The sequence below is a fragment of the Vanessa cardui genome, chromosome 5 (assembly GCF_905220365.1).
Source record: "Vanessa cardui chromosome 5, ilVanCard2.1, whole genome shotgun sequence".
NCBI lineage: Eukaryota > Metazoa > Arthropoda > Insecta > Lepidoptera > Nymphalidae > Vanessa > Vanessa cardui.
The window spans coordinates 8585436-8602423 of NC_061127.1; the positions used below are offsets into that span (position 1 = coordinate 8585436).

General features: G+C 29.9%; 1 protein-coding gene across 2 annotated transcripts; it reads right to left on the bottom strand.

The window, feature by feature from the left end:
• Window positions 1–1335: 1335 nt before the first annotated feature.
• On the bottom strand, window positions 1336–16013 carry LOC124529827 (protein dimmed-like). 2 transcript variants are annotated; one of them, XM_047103747.1, is made up of 5 exons: window positions 15654–16013; window positions 4884–5033; window positions 3348–3571; window positions 3092–3231; window positions 1336–2796 (listed from the first exon to the last, which is right to left on the bottom strand). In XM_047103747.1, the coding sequence occupies exons 2-5, from the start codon at window positions 5023–5025 to the stop codon at window positions 2670–2672; spliced, it is 633 nt and encodes a 210-aa protein (XP_046959703.1). In that variant the 5' UTR covers window positions 5026–5033; window positions 15654–16013; the 3' UTR covers window positions 1336–2669. The 2 variants fall into 2 exon arrangements, with proteins under 2 accessions (XP_046959703.1, XP_046959704.1); XM_047103748.1 differs by lacking the exon at window positions 15654–16013 and adding an exon at window positions 12182–12330.
• Between the last annotated feature and the right edge of the window lie 975 nt (window positions 16014–16988).

The following is a 16988-nucleotide window of genomic DNA, read 5'->3' on the forward strand; positions in this document are numbered from 1 at the left end:
CGTGACCTAAAACACGAGCCGCCATGGTGTGACGTAAGAGCGGCAAATTCGGTCAGTTCAGTGTTAAGTTATTAAGAGCTAAACTATATCTATAACTTTAGCTTCAAGGGTTTACTTTAACATTAAATTTAAAAAAAATCAAAGTGAATGTTATTTGTACGTATTTATTTATTAAAATGCAAACCGGATTTGTAAAAGCAGAATGCTGGTCGTATTTATGAATATGGACTGTTATTTATTACAGGTGTGACGTCACCAAAATGACTGACAGCGTTTTATGTGGAAATAAAAGGCTTAAATTTTAATTTCATTTTTGGGTTAGAAAAGGTGTTTATTTTGCCTAAATAATTTTTTTTGAAGATATACAACATTTTGAAGTACTATTTTAAAAACCGTAGAATACCCTATTGTGGATGTTCCATAGGGATTTGGGACCTTCTCTATTTCTAGTATATATAAATGATCATCACAAACACCCATAACATAGAAGTAGGCATCTATGTTATGGGTGTTTATGATATAGTAATACATATTTGCTGACGAAACTTCACTGATTGTTAAGGTCGGCTGAAAAACACTGACTGTGACGATGTGAAGAGTGCCTTATCACAGATACCTTTGTGTTGGCTCATGTAGTGTAGTTTTTACCCTACCAAATATTATGACACAAAATTGCAATACATATATTATTAAGCAGTGACTGTCGATGTTAATGTAGCCGATATCATTAAACAGTGACTGTTAATGTTGACGTAGCCGACACAACGGTGTTTTTGGCATTAGCATCAGATTCCAAACTTCATATGGCATATTACTTTAGGATAAAGCTATTGAATCTATTTTTATTTTACAAAAGAAAACTATCCGCTCTGTTTATAATTGGAGCTAGCCAAGAAAGGTCTGTGCTGAAAACGCCCATTTTCTAATTCTAAGGGGATTAATTTTAGGTCCTTTCCTATTTTTGGTGTACGTAATTAATCAACAGACATCCATAGAGTTAAAATAAAACATGCACGGTGAACCCTTTAAATACATAATTATCTCTCTTTTGGGAATGCAGCATAAAGTTTAAAGATGTATAACATAACTTACTTGATCAACGCTTTGGATATAAATTGTATAAAAACCCAAGAAACCCAATAGTATCGCAGATTTTTTTATTAGGAAATAAGTCACCAGGGGATAACAGGTCACCACTTCCTATAGACATGAGATTGGATTGCTGAAAGATACATTAATCATTCATCAATGCGCCATCAACCTTAGGAACTTAAATGTTACGTCTCTTATGTACGTAACAAGAACACATACGAAAACAAAAAAAATAAAAATATATAACATTTTGCATATCAATTTTATTATCATAGTAAATATTTTCAGTATTTTTGCCACGTCGTTCCTTAAATTTGTATAATAATATATTTCAAGATCTTAATACTAATCTAAATCACAAACTGTATATTAATATTAATTACATTATAAATAATATGATTAAACAAAATGCGAATCGCAAATTGCTTGCATTTACTTTAGATATTTGAACTTACTGTACAATCGGTAACTATAAATTGAGATTACTTTAATTGAAATTAAATAAGTACCAAGGTACTCTCACAATAATTCTTGATGTCCATAAATTTAATAATAAATATGTTCTTTATAAATAGAGCCTTTATATTCTCATCATAATTTTTCAATATAACCTGTATCGTCTCGTTTTATAATATAACAAAGTCATTAGTCGAACTTTTTTAAAAATTTATAATAAAATGAATTGACAATACACCTGTAATAACTGTACTGAAATATCAATTTACTAAAATATAGTCTCACTTAAAACATATAATTGGCACCTCGCGAGAGAGAGATCTTTGTAGCTTGGAATAATTTAATTTTACCGCGTTAGAGGTAATCAGTACAGACAATACAATGAAAAGGCTTTGTAGATTGAGAAATGTAGGAAAATGACATATATATGTAATTAGTATAGTACATATAATCTGCATAGTAGTCGGTCTTACTAATAGTAGTAAGGCAGTATAATTATAAGCGGAATAGACTGAAAAAGCGATTGCTAATAATGCAACACGAAAAACATATAAATGAAATTGATTTTAAAATATTAAATAAAGGTTATCGTTTATTTTGTATAGTAAATATTTATTTCGTTTTCATTGACGTTGGTTTCGTAGTTTTATTACACTCTTGTGTTTGTAATTAACGTACAAAAAAACGATAAATTTGCCATTTATTACCATTTTAATATACTATTACCTTTATTTTTTAAATGAATCTACGAAACCTCAAGTCGTTTTTTATCTTTAATTCACTTTTGGTATTGCAGGTACAATAGTAACCAATTACTTTTTTTGTTTTTTTTTTTCCTTTTCTTAAATAGCGTCATTAATTGTAATGTCATAAATAATCGTTTCATGCAAGTTAATCTACGACTAGGTAATATAGCATGTTTGTTCTGTCTCGATGTCCATACATTGCCAGGTAGTCGTAGGATTGACTTTAGGAGCATGAAAGGAAAAATATTTAGAATTAACATTATTTAACGTTATCTCTATATATTTTTCTTTGCTGAACTGCCCTCGTGTATTCGAGTTCTTGTCCATGCATGCTGATATAGTTTGTGGGCCCGCAGTTTAGGAATCGTTGCGTCGTCAAAGGCACCCACTTGGCACCGGCGAGGGGTCTTCCCTGTCATGGTCGTTTGGCAAGTTGTTGTTATGTTCTTGCTCCCGGCTTAGGACGAAAACCGGCTCTACATTCTCATCATCACTGTTAAATCTGTAAAAAGATACAATTAAAATACATTTAAAATTATGTCATATTTACTTACTTCACTTTTTGTAGGTTTATTAGTAGGTAAGTGACATCAACAAACAAGATAATAAAGCGATATAATTCAATTCGATTCATGTTGGCAAGCAATATAAAAATAATTCGAATCGAAATTTAACAAACTAATTTTCATACTTGAATGGATGTCTAGCAGGCAATATTTCGAAATGCATCCTCTGAGTGCAACTCTTTATTTTCCTTAATTAAAATATATCTAACTACAAATATATTTTTTACTTACAAATAACGAGGAACTTCACCCCTCATGGTGCATATGGCATTTGTCAGGGCTTTCACATAATTTTTGGCAAGGGTTAATGTTTCTATCTTCGACAGACTCCGGTTGTCCTTTTTAACATGAGGAATAACACGACGAAGATCCTGAAATAAGAAAAACGTAAGCCACTATAAAATGGTCTATTGTACATACTGTTAGTGTAAAAGGAATAGTTCATTATTTAAGAAAATTTCGCTTATCTTAATAATTATGTAATTACCTCAAACGCACGATTTAGCGAATGCATCCGCATTCGTTCCCGTTCATTGCTTTCTAATCTACGCAAATTACGTTCCCGGGCGGATATACCGCAGCGGCGTCGACGACCCGGTCCGCTGGAACCACTCGTGGTTCCCGAAGAGGAAGAGCTTGCTGGTGTCCGTCGAGGCCTGCATACGCGACGAGGAACTTGCTCATCACTACCGCTGCCACTATCGTAGAAATCTAAAACATTTGTTCAAAATGTTTATTGCGGTTGAAGTGAAAGTTACTTAGCGGCGGAAGGCAATCCACTTACATCAAATGTTCGTTGTAGATAATAAGACCCATTAAGTAATAATGTGGGGTATTCTATTCGAAGTCTTATAAACTAAATGAATAAAAAATGTTTGTTGGATGACGTGGAATAAAATGACTAGATTATACGAGCACATGTAACTGTGGCTCGTGAGTCGTCACCGTGCCGTTATACTGTATACTGTATGGATTGTGAAAAGAAAAACCATCAGTATCAAAGCGTGGGTTTTCATTAAATAGCGCCACTTGTCCTATCGATATTATCTAAATCAATACGTCGCTGTTTATTTTATCTTTTGTAACGTTGTAATAAAAGAAACAATATTTAAAAGTAATTTGTTTTCATTCCTTATCGTCATTATCGTACTTTATGGTTTAACTTCAAAATAATACCGGATTTATCTTATCCAACTTTATTTATTCGAAACAAAAATTGCCTAATTACCTGACTTATTAAAATTAAAAAATAAAAACTTTTAAGAATTCACTCAAATGATATTTCTAACATTCACTAAAAATATTACGATTATAGAACTCGTTTTATTATGTACAACAAATAATTCTAGAACATATACGAGTAGATACTTTAATAAAATATAACAAGTAATTACACTTTTAAAGATATCTCGGGTGAAAAGTATCGTCCAGATATTTATCGATTAGTGGATTGAAATTAAAGAAGTACATTTTGAGAGCACTTTAACGTTGCAAGTGACCTGGTCGAAACTTGAGTGTTACGTGACGCGACTACACGCTTGATAAAGTATTTGCGTAAGAGCAGATTAATCGATTTTAACGCGCCGCTACGGGTGATTTTCGTAATGTTCTTATCAACCTCGTCATTTGCACCGGTTTTACACGCATAGTAAACAATATATGATCGGTTAAAAAGTATGTGGAATGTCGTCGTGGTCATAAAATACTTTTTTTGCGGATATAAAAGTAGATTTGCTTTTGCATATGTACAGAATTTAAAATTATAATATATCATTTTAAATAAAATGCTTGCTCTCTTGTTGATATTATAATAATTATAGAATATAATATGCATTTCGATTAAAATCTCCTTTTTTAATAAGTGTAATGTACATTTCGTTGCCTAGTTAACCTTCAAATATTCGCTTATATAAAAATAAAAAAAATATTAAGCCATTAAACATTTACCCAGGCATGAAGGCCAACTATTAAATTCAATTAATATTGCTATCGTTGCTATTTACATTATATAGAAATAACTAACCACCAGCTTGCTCGATTTTTATATCCGCCTCCTCTTGTTTGCCGTCATAGTACTCGGAGCCGCCGTTGTCATAGCACAGCATCATTTGATCGGGAGATGCCGCTTCTGATCCACCGCCTTCAGCGCTTGCCCACTGAGGCATGTTTTTCTCTGCAATAACAAAGAATACACTATTATACAATAAATATCATACAAATAATTAGTCGGTCAATTGTGTTGTTGGTCCAGTGACCAGTATAAATGGTCACAAATCCCGAGAGAAGGCCGAATTAACCATATTCCTAGGCAAGGCACGTCTCGGGACCCTTTTATACTATCTTACTTCCTGAAAGATATATTTTATAACACAATATGTTCATATTTATAATAACGATGCTTTTTCCTACATTTCGAAAATATGCCGTAACGTAATTCAAATAAGAGATATACGTTGAAAGATTCGTTAAAATTTTATTACCAATGGATTTTAATACACTATAACACCGCCTAAAGGATAATTCGGTCCTGTCCCAAGATTATGAGTTCAAGCTCCAATTCGTACCAACAAATAGTTATTGGGTTTGTATTTGGGTTTTTATGTGGAGAAATTCTTAGAAGCAGGCCGAAGTTTGTAAGTTGACATTCCCATGCCTCGTGCCTCGCACGTGCAATAGAAATGGAAATTTAGAGAATTCGTCACTCGTTGGTACATTGTATAACTCGATATCTTCACCGAATTAATGCGTAAGTTAAACTGTCTGAGCGTACGTGTAAATACTTATATCTATATATAATACTTTACAAAATCCACCACGAAAGTTAAAAAACTATCTTTCTTTTATATCATTTATGAAAAGCTTTAAAAAGGGCGAAACATGACCTATAACATATAACATATATTATATAAAGTATTCGTGTATGTCTTTACATTAAACAAAAAACTTTTATAGTTTTATTACGTTATTATGTTTACTGATTACTAAAAGTCAAATATAAAATTAAAAATCATAAAAACACCTTCCAAAGATTTCCTATGATTTTTTTGCAAACTGGCAAAAATAATGTCCAATTAAGTTTTGGACATTATTATAAATGTTAAAATAATTTTAATTTAATTTAATTCAAATTGAAAAAAAAGTAGGGAAATACGCAAATCCGTCCTGTTTTGTCCGTCCGCAAATTGGTACGACTGGTATTTAAAATAATGACATTCAGAAATATTTGCATATAGCGATGATTGCAGTGACAAGTGCAGTTCTTAGCCACCCCTTGGGGTGAAGGTACATATATATGGTATATAATAATACTAATTTTTTATTAACCACTAATTAATTCAACAAAAGAATATGTTAAAAATGAAGGAAACATTTAAATCTGTGTTCATTATGTAAAATTCACGGTATTATTTATAAAGTTCCTGTATTAATGAAATATTGAATTTCTTTGATGACCGTTCACTACAATCGGCTATTAATGCTGTATGATTAATAATATACACAGTAATTCTTTCTTTATTTTAATAAAATTTCAAAACGGCTACAATTTTTAATAATATGATTAAATATTAGAAAGGTTACGCGTATGTAAAATGAAAGAACGAACTGTATTTATTAAACCTTACTCATAATTATATTTTCAGCCACCGTTGTACAATACGACGAACGGTCGATTGGTTGCTGAAGCCTAAGTCAAAAGTTAACTAATACATAACTAAATATTTCTTTGTTTATGATGACTACTTAAAACGATAACAATAACTAGTTTAAACTCTTTTCAAAATTTTCATTTAAAGAACATTTTCAATTTAACAAATACAAGTAATCATTACCTAGGTTAAATTCATAAAAAAATATGTGACTACTAGGTCCTTAGTCTTCTTAAGAAATTCCTAATTGAGGATACATTGATGATTGATTGATGATTTTGGTTGAAGTCGAAGACTGGGTCAGAGTCTATACTATGATAGTGCACAAATGTGTGCGCAAACACACAGGGGCACTCTTTACTCATATCCAACTTAATTGGAAAGAGTGCAGACTTATGCGTACCAACGACTGCTTTCTGAGGAACGGAAATGCACTTCCTACTTCCCGACGGGCATATAAGCATTTTTCGCACCGAGCATTAAATCAACTATGTAGGTAGTATTTTCGATAAAATTCGAACGTTGATTTCATCTTTTTACAAACTAGAAAAGCTTAACCTCCGATATCTAAAATGTTATCTGATTAATGAATTCTCCTAGTAATTAATGATGTTCTGTTTTTTACGGCATATCCTACGCAAATTGCAAATAACGCTAAATTAATGTTATACAGGCAGATGCGTTTAAATAACATCTCTATAAATAAAAAGGAAAGCCCTCTAACATGACACTAAACAAACTTTTGGAAGAATGTATATAGAGTTACATTGTTCATGCATCTTTTTCCATAACATATTGATTAAAATCAAAATATAAGTCTTTGTAATCCAGGTACAACAAATATTTCATAGTAATGAAACTGTTTTGTAAGAGTATTAAGTAGTTTTAAGCTTTTAGATCATCACGTTCATCCTAAGTTTAAAGCGAGGGCGGGGCTCCCGGTCGCTAAGCAACCGCCGGCGCGGCGCCCCAGTGGCGCCAACGACAAATGACATTAACATCCATTCCTTTACTTGAGTGACGCTGGAGGACATAATTGTTATAAAGTGACTACCAGACATCAAAATAATAATGTTTCTTTTCTGTATATGTGTAATTGTATTATTTATTATTTTCGCTTGAAATTAAATAGCGCCGTGTGAAATAGAATTTATATTACTGATTTCTTAAATTTAATTGTTATAAGTATTCAGTACAGCTATAAAACATATGACCGTGACACGTTTGAAAAATGAAGAATAATAATGTTTCTATTGTGGCATCGTAACTGCATCGTCAATATACAATAAAAACTGCTTGATCAAAAAGGATGAAAGTTTATAGAGGAATTCCAATTCTCTGTGGTTACCCACGTACCTATAAAACCTAGCTATCCGCTATGAAAAGAGTTGAATACATTTCGTTTTTTTTTGAAAAATTGAAATATGAAGTCTGTATTTAGACTTCTACTTATGAGTAGTAAATAGTTACAGTACTTTCAAAATGTCTTCTTTAAATGTGTAAAAACGGGTCTGAAACTTAGTATAATTATTTATAAATTATAATGCTTAAGAAGAATCGGTAGTTATCTGAAAAATGTTTGCGATAGGTTCTAGTAATAAATAAAATTAATCTTTAGGAAAAGTCTTAAATTGCTATTAATAAAATATACTTATTCATATGACTTCCTGATACTCGTATACGTGTATATTTTACAAAGTCTATATCATAATAATAATAAACTATAAATCCTATCAATATTAAACATATTGAAATATATTGATATATTTTAATAATTTTCAAAATGAATGTTCAATTATTTCAAATAGAACAAACGAACGAACGAACGAAATGTACTAAACGAACTAAATGTATGATCATAATGAAAAAGCTACATACATGCCACGTGTCAATAGTTCTACGGGAAATGCGCTACGCTGCTACGAATGTGTCGTCTGTAGGTACTTCCGCACTAAAACCATAATTACACTAGGAATTCACGATGTAGTAATTTTCATACTATACTCTACATTAGTAAAAGATTAATGGATATAAATTTTAAAGTTAATAAAATAGTTAAATTTCATAATATAATACCGTATTATAATGTTTCCAAACAAAGTTTTTAATAATTATGTCTCTTAGGGGACTCTTAATCCAAAGAGTTTTTTTTGTTTAGATCATCATCGTAGAGCTCGTTTGATATCATTTTTAAATTTCAACCTGAATCGGTCCTTATGTCTGTTAATTTAAAAAATAACTATTATAAAATATATAAATTATTTTAAGGAATATTAGTCAACTATGCAGGGCTTATTATACGTTTTAAAAAGTGAGCTTGACGGTCACTTCTTAAGTTTAACAAGTACCATCTCTATTTCCTTACTGCCGTCATATAATGGGATGGCAAATCCGATACGACCAGAATAAAATAAAATTCCAGTACAGGACCAAATGCATTTACATTTTATATATTTCTGTAAACTGCCGATTCAAATGCCTGTTTGAATAAAGAATATTTCGATTGTGCATTATGTACGTGCTTTCCGAGGTAGGTACGAGATTGTTACACTGTCAAATTCTACAGTTCCGGCTGTTTCTAATATTTTTTTTGATGTTGTCTTGTCACTATTCTATAGGTCGTTTTAGTTATACGAAAAACAAATCAAAAACATAAAAAAATATATATCCAATTAATATTTGTCATATTGAAAAAAGCCAACAAGATGCTCTAAACGTATACTTGTATAATTTAAAAAATCTCCTTGCAAATATCCTTCATTTCAGTAGGCAGACAGTTTATGGGTTCCGTAATATCCCATGGGATTCTAACTGCGATATTTATTACAAGCGTTATATTTACAAAATTAGCGCTAAAAATGAAATCTTCAAATAATGTATATTTATTATTTAAATGGAATTTCATCGTATTGTTGATAAACATAGATAAAAATTATATCGATAAGGAAACTATTACTTTATATCGTTATTTTAAATTAAACATTGCAGTTTATCGTGATTGATATAAACCACCAAATGTGACCTACCAATTATCTTTTAAATATAATATGAAAGTCGTGAATTAAAAATGCAAGACGATAAGATGTCTCCTGACTTAACATGAAAGGCCATGTCGTAAAAAATATATTATAAATCCAATAATATAATATATTATTAGATAACAATACATGTTTTATTTATATTTATATATTATGAAATTATATACGAAAGTTAAGACGTATCTTGTAATTGAACAGAGTTCTAATTTCTAAGTTTTTTTTTTTCATTTATATGTTCTAATACTGAAACTATTAAAGTCTTCCCAATTGCAACCAACGCAAAGTCAAAATAAATTAATATTTAACGATGATGGAATAAAGAAAACTCTCTCTTAACAAGTAACAAGTGAATGTAACAACCTCATGAGCTAAATTATTCATAGAGTGAATTTGTATTCAGTGTAGCATAGTCCTTATTTTGAGACAGGTCGACTATGTCGCCAGTTTTTTTTATTGGAGAAATTTTTATTTTAAAATAATTATGCGTATTGCGACAGTTTATTAGGTATTAAGCCAAATAGATTAAAAAAATAATGATCTTACTATATATAATTTGCAAATAAAATAAACGTCATAATGTATTTACTATGGTAACACTAAGTTAAGTATAACGAATATAAATTTAAAACTTATTAAACATAGCAACCGATTCGATTTGTTTTCAGTTATTTATATTGCAGTAATTCTTTCTTTAAAGAATGATTTCTGTTAAGGTCAAATAAAACATAATACTTTATGTAAGAAACATAACGACAATCTGCGTCATGTAGTTAACACTTGTTTCAATAAATTACATTATAAATAGTATTTATATTTCGCTAAAAAGCTAAAGTACTTTACGTGTAAAATATAAATACAGCCTGATTAAAGTAATAACATTTAAAATATAGTTTCTTATCTTTTGTTTCTTTTCTATTTTTCTTTCTGTATAACGATCTAGTAAAGAAAGTACCTAGTAGGTACAACATTCTGACAAAACAGAGCAAATAAAGTGAACGATAGATAATCAAAATCTCGTAACGATCGTGTTATTTTGCGCTTTCATATTTCTTTAATGAGCAAAATCGTATTGAGATAAAGAAGAACAGTATTCATAATTATGCAAAAAGCACTCAAAATTATAACAAAAGTAATTATTTATAGTCTTAAATGTATTTAAGTCAGGGTTATCGGTTATCGATGATTAATTGGATAATGTTGAGGACATATTTACATGAATAAAATATATATAGTTAGTCGTAATATTTGCAAATAAATTGATTAGCTATACTGCCATGTTATACATAGAAGATGAAATAATCGTAATATATTACTGTAATATTTAATTTTAGTTTCATATAAGTGTAATATAAAACTGTATACTTGTATACTATTTTTAAATAAAATAAATTATAGCCTGAACTCGTTTATAATGATTACATAAATTCAAACAAGTAGTATAAGAACGCGTTCAATCGTTGACATTTGCTTGGCATTTAAAACAACGGACTATCAGTAAGGCCAACGTGGTTAGTTATTTTCTGAGATATCGATAATCATTTTTAACTTTATATAAAGATAATCAGTAAAAGTCAGTAACATACATTACTCTATAAGCTTACAAAGCTCGTATACAACTGTTTTTCCAATGAAATGACGTATTGAATATAATGTCTAGTTGATAAATACGTCATTGAAATCAGCGTGGCGAGCGACCTTCACTGGCCGTGCCGTACACTTTCGCCTCGCGACCACCGTTAGCCGCTATATCTATCTCATATTAGAGAATAGAAAAGTAATAAGTAACACATATATAACTTCAATATCATTTTTTCTCATTATATCGGCTATAAATATATCGTAAGCTATAAAATTATGACTTTAATATTTGTAGAGTTCACTGTATATTAAAGTTTATTTCCGATTTGTTGTCTAATTTAATTATTAATAAATATTTCGCTATCTATTAAATATATATAACTTATTACTCGTTAGCAAAGAAAATTATTATTTTTGTTAAGTAGTTAATTTATGCTTTGTAGTTTTGTATAAGATTTCCAGATCATTTTGTTATTTAACTTTTATTTATTTGTTTTAATCTAATTATATTATTGGATTAAAAGAAAAGCTTTTAAATTAAGCTCTATAGAAGATTTTCAGATATATTATGTCCTTTCACATACGATCACATACATAGCAATTTACTACATAACTAAAGTGTAAAACACTAATGCAATACCAGTATTTCCTAATTCAACAAATTAGAACATACATACTTACATATATCATAAAATTGTAGCACACGACTTCTTATGTGACGTAACTCCTATCTTGATTAAAAATAAATTTATTATTTTACCCTTAGCGATTCAAACTTTCATATGGTAGAATTTTATTTTCGATATGAATTTAAAACATCTCGGCAGATTATTACAATTAAAATTTTAAATTGTACATACATAATACGAATAAATGATTTCGCATTATCATTGACGAAAGTCAAATTATTATTATGTAAATAATAATCGATTACATAACACATTATTTAAAATTATATATAGTTTTAAATTCATGACTATGAAACATGTGGTCTAATGAACTATTAATAGAAAGCGTGCAGATAAATAGGATATAAATTAATAATTCAAATTACTTACATCGAGATGTGTTAAGTTATCGTTTCACTCTTATGAAACTACTTATTAAATGATAACATCTTCCCCGAATGTTATTGATACGTGAGTTTATTTAAATAGTACAAGCGTACGTATCAGCCGTGTTCAGAGTACGTGTATCAATGTAATTAATTACACGCAAACTTTTTCAATATCGTTTGCAACGGTATCAGCTGATCAAATAAAGATCAGAACAAATGGAATAAATTAATTTTATTCTCTAATGTAAGAAAATTCAAGAACATATCATTTTAATGATCTTATATAAACTATAAACAAATAATTTTCTTTTAAATAAAACCTTTGTTACTTTCATAACGTTAATTTTACTTAATTAGATATTACGTTGCATATACGCAACAAATGTGTATAATTTTATTTATGCATTCAACTACCATAAAACTAAAAAATAACTTAGTTATTTTATACACAAATAAAATAACTTTATTTTTATGGATTTACAAATATTCAATTTTCTCCTCCAACGATAAAATAAGTGTCTAATTTATATTAAGTAAATCAAGATCGAACCTACCACTGTCTCATCATCAGGTCTTCATTACATTGTTATATTATTGAACGTAATGTGTTTATATTATGTACATTAAACATTAATATACATATGTATGAAAACTTAATTGTTGCTATGTGTCATTTGATTAGAATTCTTGAAACGAACTATTCTCAAATCATTATACGTCAGCAATCCGGATAACAAAACTGTTACATGAGAAATGGTGAAATTAACACATTAACTCGTGAACGTGAAGTCACGTGCCCCCGCTATCGACTATTTTAATAAGAAGTTTAAACTGAAAATCGCAATGATTTGCTTGCTGATTTGATGCTATAAAAATTATTAAACACGAGATTAGAACCGTAATATAATGAAAGTCGATATATCGGCTGTAAGATTGCTTTAAAATAATATTGGCACTATAAATTATCGTGGCGTATACAATAGAAATTACAAAAAAATATTGGAAATAATTAATATTTACGTCTAAAATTGTTTTGTTAACCTGGCTAGCTAGTTAGATATCAAGATGTCCTTGTCTAAAATCCCAGGTCAGTCCAAAAAAATTGGGCGGTACTGTTACATTACCATCGTCTAAGCATATAAAAGCAGTTGGTCCTGCGTCCTATTCCAGATCGTTCCGAATTTCCGGTTCATCTGAGCGAATGATGGAAATTGGAATAGAGACACTATATAACGACACTTGTGCTTTTATGAGGATGAGTACTTTTTGAAATTGGGCACAGTCAAAATAAGGCCAAAAGAACAGAATTATAAAAGTTATGCAAAACTAATACATATATATAAAAACGTTTGAAGCACAAAATTCTGTGAAGTGAGCGGCGAAATAATGGCAATAATGTCAAATTCAAAACGAGATGAGTTTTCTAGGAATTATGTATCTTTTTGGCTTTGGTTAAGTTTTTCTCTAGGTAAACTTAGGCATATTCGTCGACCATAGATTTGATTGAAAATGTACCAGCCATAACACAAGATGGGACACTGAGTTTGGGAATATTTCAGATGACTACGATTATATATTGCTTGTAGCGAGTGACTTAGTTATCGTCCCTTTGGAAACTCGATTTGCGAACTATTCCTTTTTTTAAACACTTAGGAATTGCTTAGTTTTCTCGTATATTAAAGTGTTTTTATACAACAATTTGATATTTTAGATAACGGACATACTGGTACAATGTATTATTAACTGGGTCAACTTATTAAAATACTTACTTCAAGTACCAAGACTTTTTATTAGTGCATACTTTATCCACGTTCAAATTTGGTGATCAATTCTTCCGAACTTGTTGAATCAACAAGTGTTGTAGGAACTACTCATCCTTTTAATAAAAATAATGTACAAATTATTTAAATATCAGCTAATATATATATATAACCTAAATAACATAATAAATTGTGTAAATCAGAATATGTACTCAGATTGTTTTTTAGAATGTTTGATACATACATTTATGTCGATTTGAACTGAAAGTGATAGTATTCCACTTTCGCTAGTAATGGTGTACTACTTTAAGAGTTTTTATATAATGTGTTAGCAGTTACAAGAAATTTATTTATTAATTATTAAGACGTTAAAGACATTCGTTTTATCGTTGATTACTACAACATTTGGTAAATCTTTGCTTTTATGAAAGAGAAAATATTTCTTGGTGTTTTAAATATATAACAAATGAAATGATGATGATGAAATCAGTGCGTTATGGTATATATAATATAGGAATGCTTAATTAAGTTAAATTTTAAACTCTCCAAATAAAAATCATTTTTTGGAATCCTTTAAAAGTTAGGGATGTCTATGTTACTGATACCTAAAGATGTATTTAGGTGAATAAAGTGCTTCCTCAATACATTTTAATCTCTAGTTTTTATATGCTTAGATAAATGAAAGCGGTAATAAATTAACTGCCTGTGTTTATTTCGATAGGGATTATACATTATCTTAAGATTTTGATAAAAAAATGTCGCAGACTTATGTTTAATGTAATTGTAAAATCATGGATAAGTAGATTAGAAATAATATAAATATTGAAAAAATATAATTGTCACGTTTATAACACTATCTCTAATTAAAAACTATTATCCGTTTGCAAAAAATCCGATGTCAATAACATTAAATGTTTCAGATCAAATTTACAAGTTTTTCAATTCACTTTTTTAGTTTAAAACTAATTATATTGATTTATGACAAGCTTTAAAGTGTTACGATAAAATATTACTTATATTATTTATCGTTATCGTGCATTCGTTACGTCTGTTTTGCATTTATAAATGTTTATAATCATTTTGTTATTTTAAAAGTATTTAAAGGTTTAATGTTAAATCATATAATTTAATAGTGTTTCTATGTAACGTACGTAACTAATCGAAAACAGTATAAATGGTTTTAATAAAAATAGGTATTGTTCAAGAGGTCGTGTCTTGGGTTTAAAATTCTTCAAACTAAAAAACGCGAGCAATAAATCATTATCAGTACTATTTTCCTGTACTTCATTTTACATAATGGTTACCAGCATGCATAGATAACACGTTTTGCAGTTTAAACGTAACAAACATTTGAAGCTTTTTAATATAAAGAACTGTTTTTCGAAGATTTTTCGCATTCTTCTCGGATGAATAATTTGTGAAAGTGAACGTACTTCTTTGACGAGGATGTTAGACTTATTCAAATTAAGTTATAAAAGAGGAAGTCAAAAATAAACAGTAAACGTGTATATCAAGTTATTAATCGGTGCATCGATATTATAGAACTCGAGTTATACGATTATATTAAGTAACTAAATTGGAACTCTTACGAGATGCGTTACAAATATTGTTTGTCAATCTATTCGTGTAATTTAACAAAGAATTTGCCTTTCACTTAGCATTCAGAACTGACACGTAGGTTAAATTTTTGTCTGACTCGGGATCAGAACTTACCTTGCAATGCCGCCGTGGTAGAGATGCCAGGGAAATGCACAAGATAAATTTCACTGCATCATCATGGTTCAAACAAGAATGTAACTAGCGAAAGTGATAGTTTCCGCGTATTGGTGCGCGAGATGCGAATTAGTAAACGTGTCGGTAACGGCGCCGTACGGCACAGGCATTCACGGCGACTACTCGGCTCGTATTGGAGTCTTGAAGCAAGTGCGGCTGCGGAGCGATTGGAGCTTGCGAGCCTAACTTGCGCGAGGCTCGACTTACGTCAGCACTCAGCACGAACAACCCTCATCCCCGTTTTTCTATATTACATTTAACACATATCGCATCGAAAAGCTCAATAGACGTCTTCATCGCGCTAACGACTCGATTATACTAATTGATAAATAATGTGCAATTTCACCAAATGCTGCGTCCACAAGTCTAAATTGCAATTTACATCTTTTGTAGCATCATATACCTATCATTATTTAAATGTGTAGTATAAAGGTTTTATGAAGAAAAATAGACTAGTGTTTAATTTTAATTATATTTTTTCAAGGCCGAACCAAATTATGCATAATTTAGATAAAAAATATAGCATCCTGATATCGATTTAGCAATTAGCCTTGGGTGCAAATTAATAAATAGGGAATTTAAATGTTACAATTTATGAGTCATCTAAATAAATTATGTATTTATTAATCTAAATACCAAGTTTAGCAATATATAAAAACTATTTAATAAAAATTGTATTTTTTACATCCTACTTATTTTCAGATTCACAAATATTGCATACCGAATAAAATTCGCAGGCTTTTGTTATACCTTAACTTTCAAACATTTCCTCGCTGTAGTAAATACTCAAAGCTCGTTCTTAGACCTGTTGCACTAGTCTTCCAATACCCGTAGATTAGCAACAAGTGTTTCGCCTTCTACTTTCATACCAGTGGCGCGTTCACTCTTGCTCTTTATAACAGATAAAAAGCTGTTTCGAACAAGATTGTTAACATTACGTTGTCTGCTAAAACCGATAGATATTTATTTCTTCTTTTCAGATTTTTCGCACATATATTGCCATCTGTTGGCATTTTTCGCAAACTAGCTCTACTACGTATTATTGATTTTAGGTTTACGCACAGAGTCTAGTGGGTGTTTCACCGCAAATACATTATCGATATGTTGTAATAACTATTGGGCTGTTAAATATGTTTGGAACTTACGTATGAACGCCGCTATTACACCTTTATATTATAAATAAATATTTTTAGGTCACAATTGTGAATGAAACATTGAAAGTTATCATTTTGATTGAATAGTTATACGTATAACATAATTATCAAATATTTTTAA

Coding starts and splice junctions, on each gene's coding strand:
- LOC124529827 (XM_047103747.1), bottom strand. CDS start 5,025: ATGCCTCAGTGGGCAAGCGCTGAAGGCGGTGGATCAGAAGCGGCATCT. Junction 3,572..4,883: donor AAAAATCGAGCAAGCTGGTG/GTTAGTTATTTC, acceptor CAAATGTTTTAG/ATTTCTACGATAGTGGCAGC. Junction 2,797..3,091: donor GGTGAAGTTCCTCGTTATTT/GTAAGTAAAAAA, acceptor ATCTTTTTACAG/ATTTAACAGTGATGATGAGA.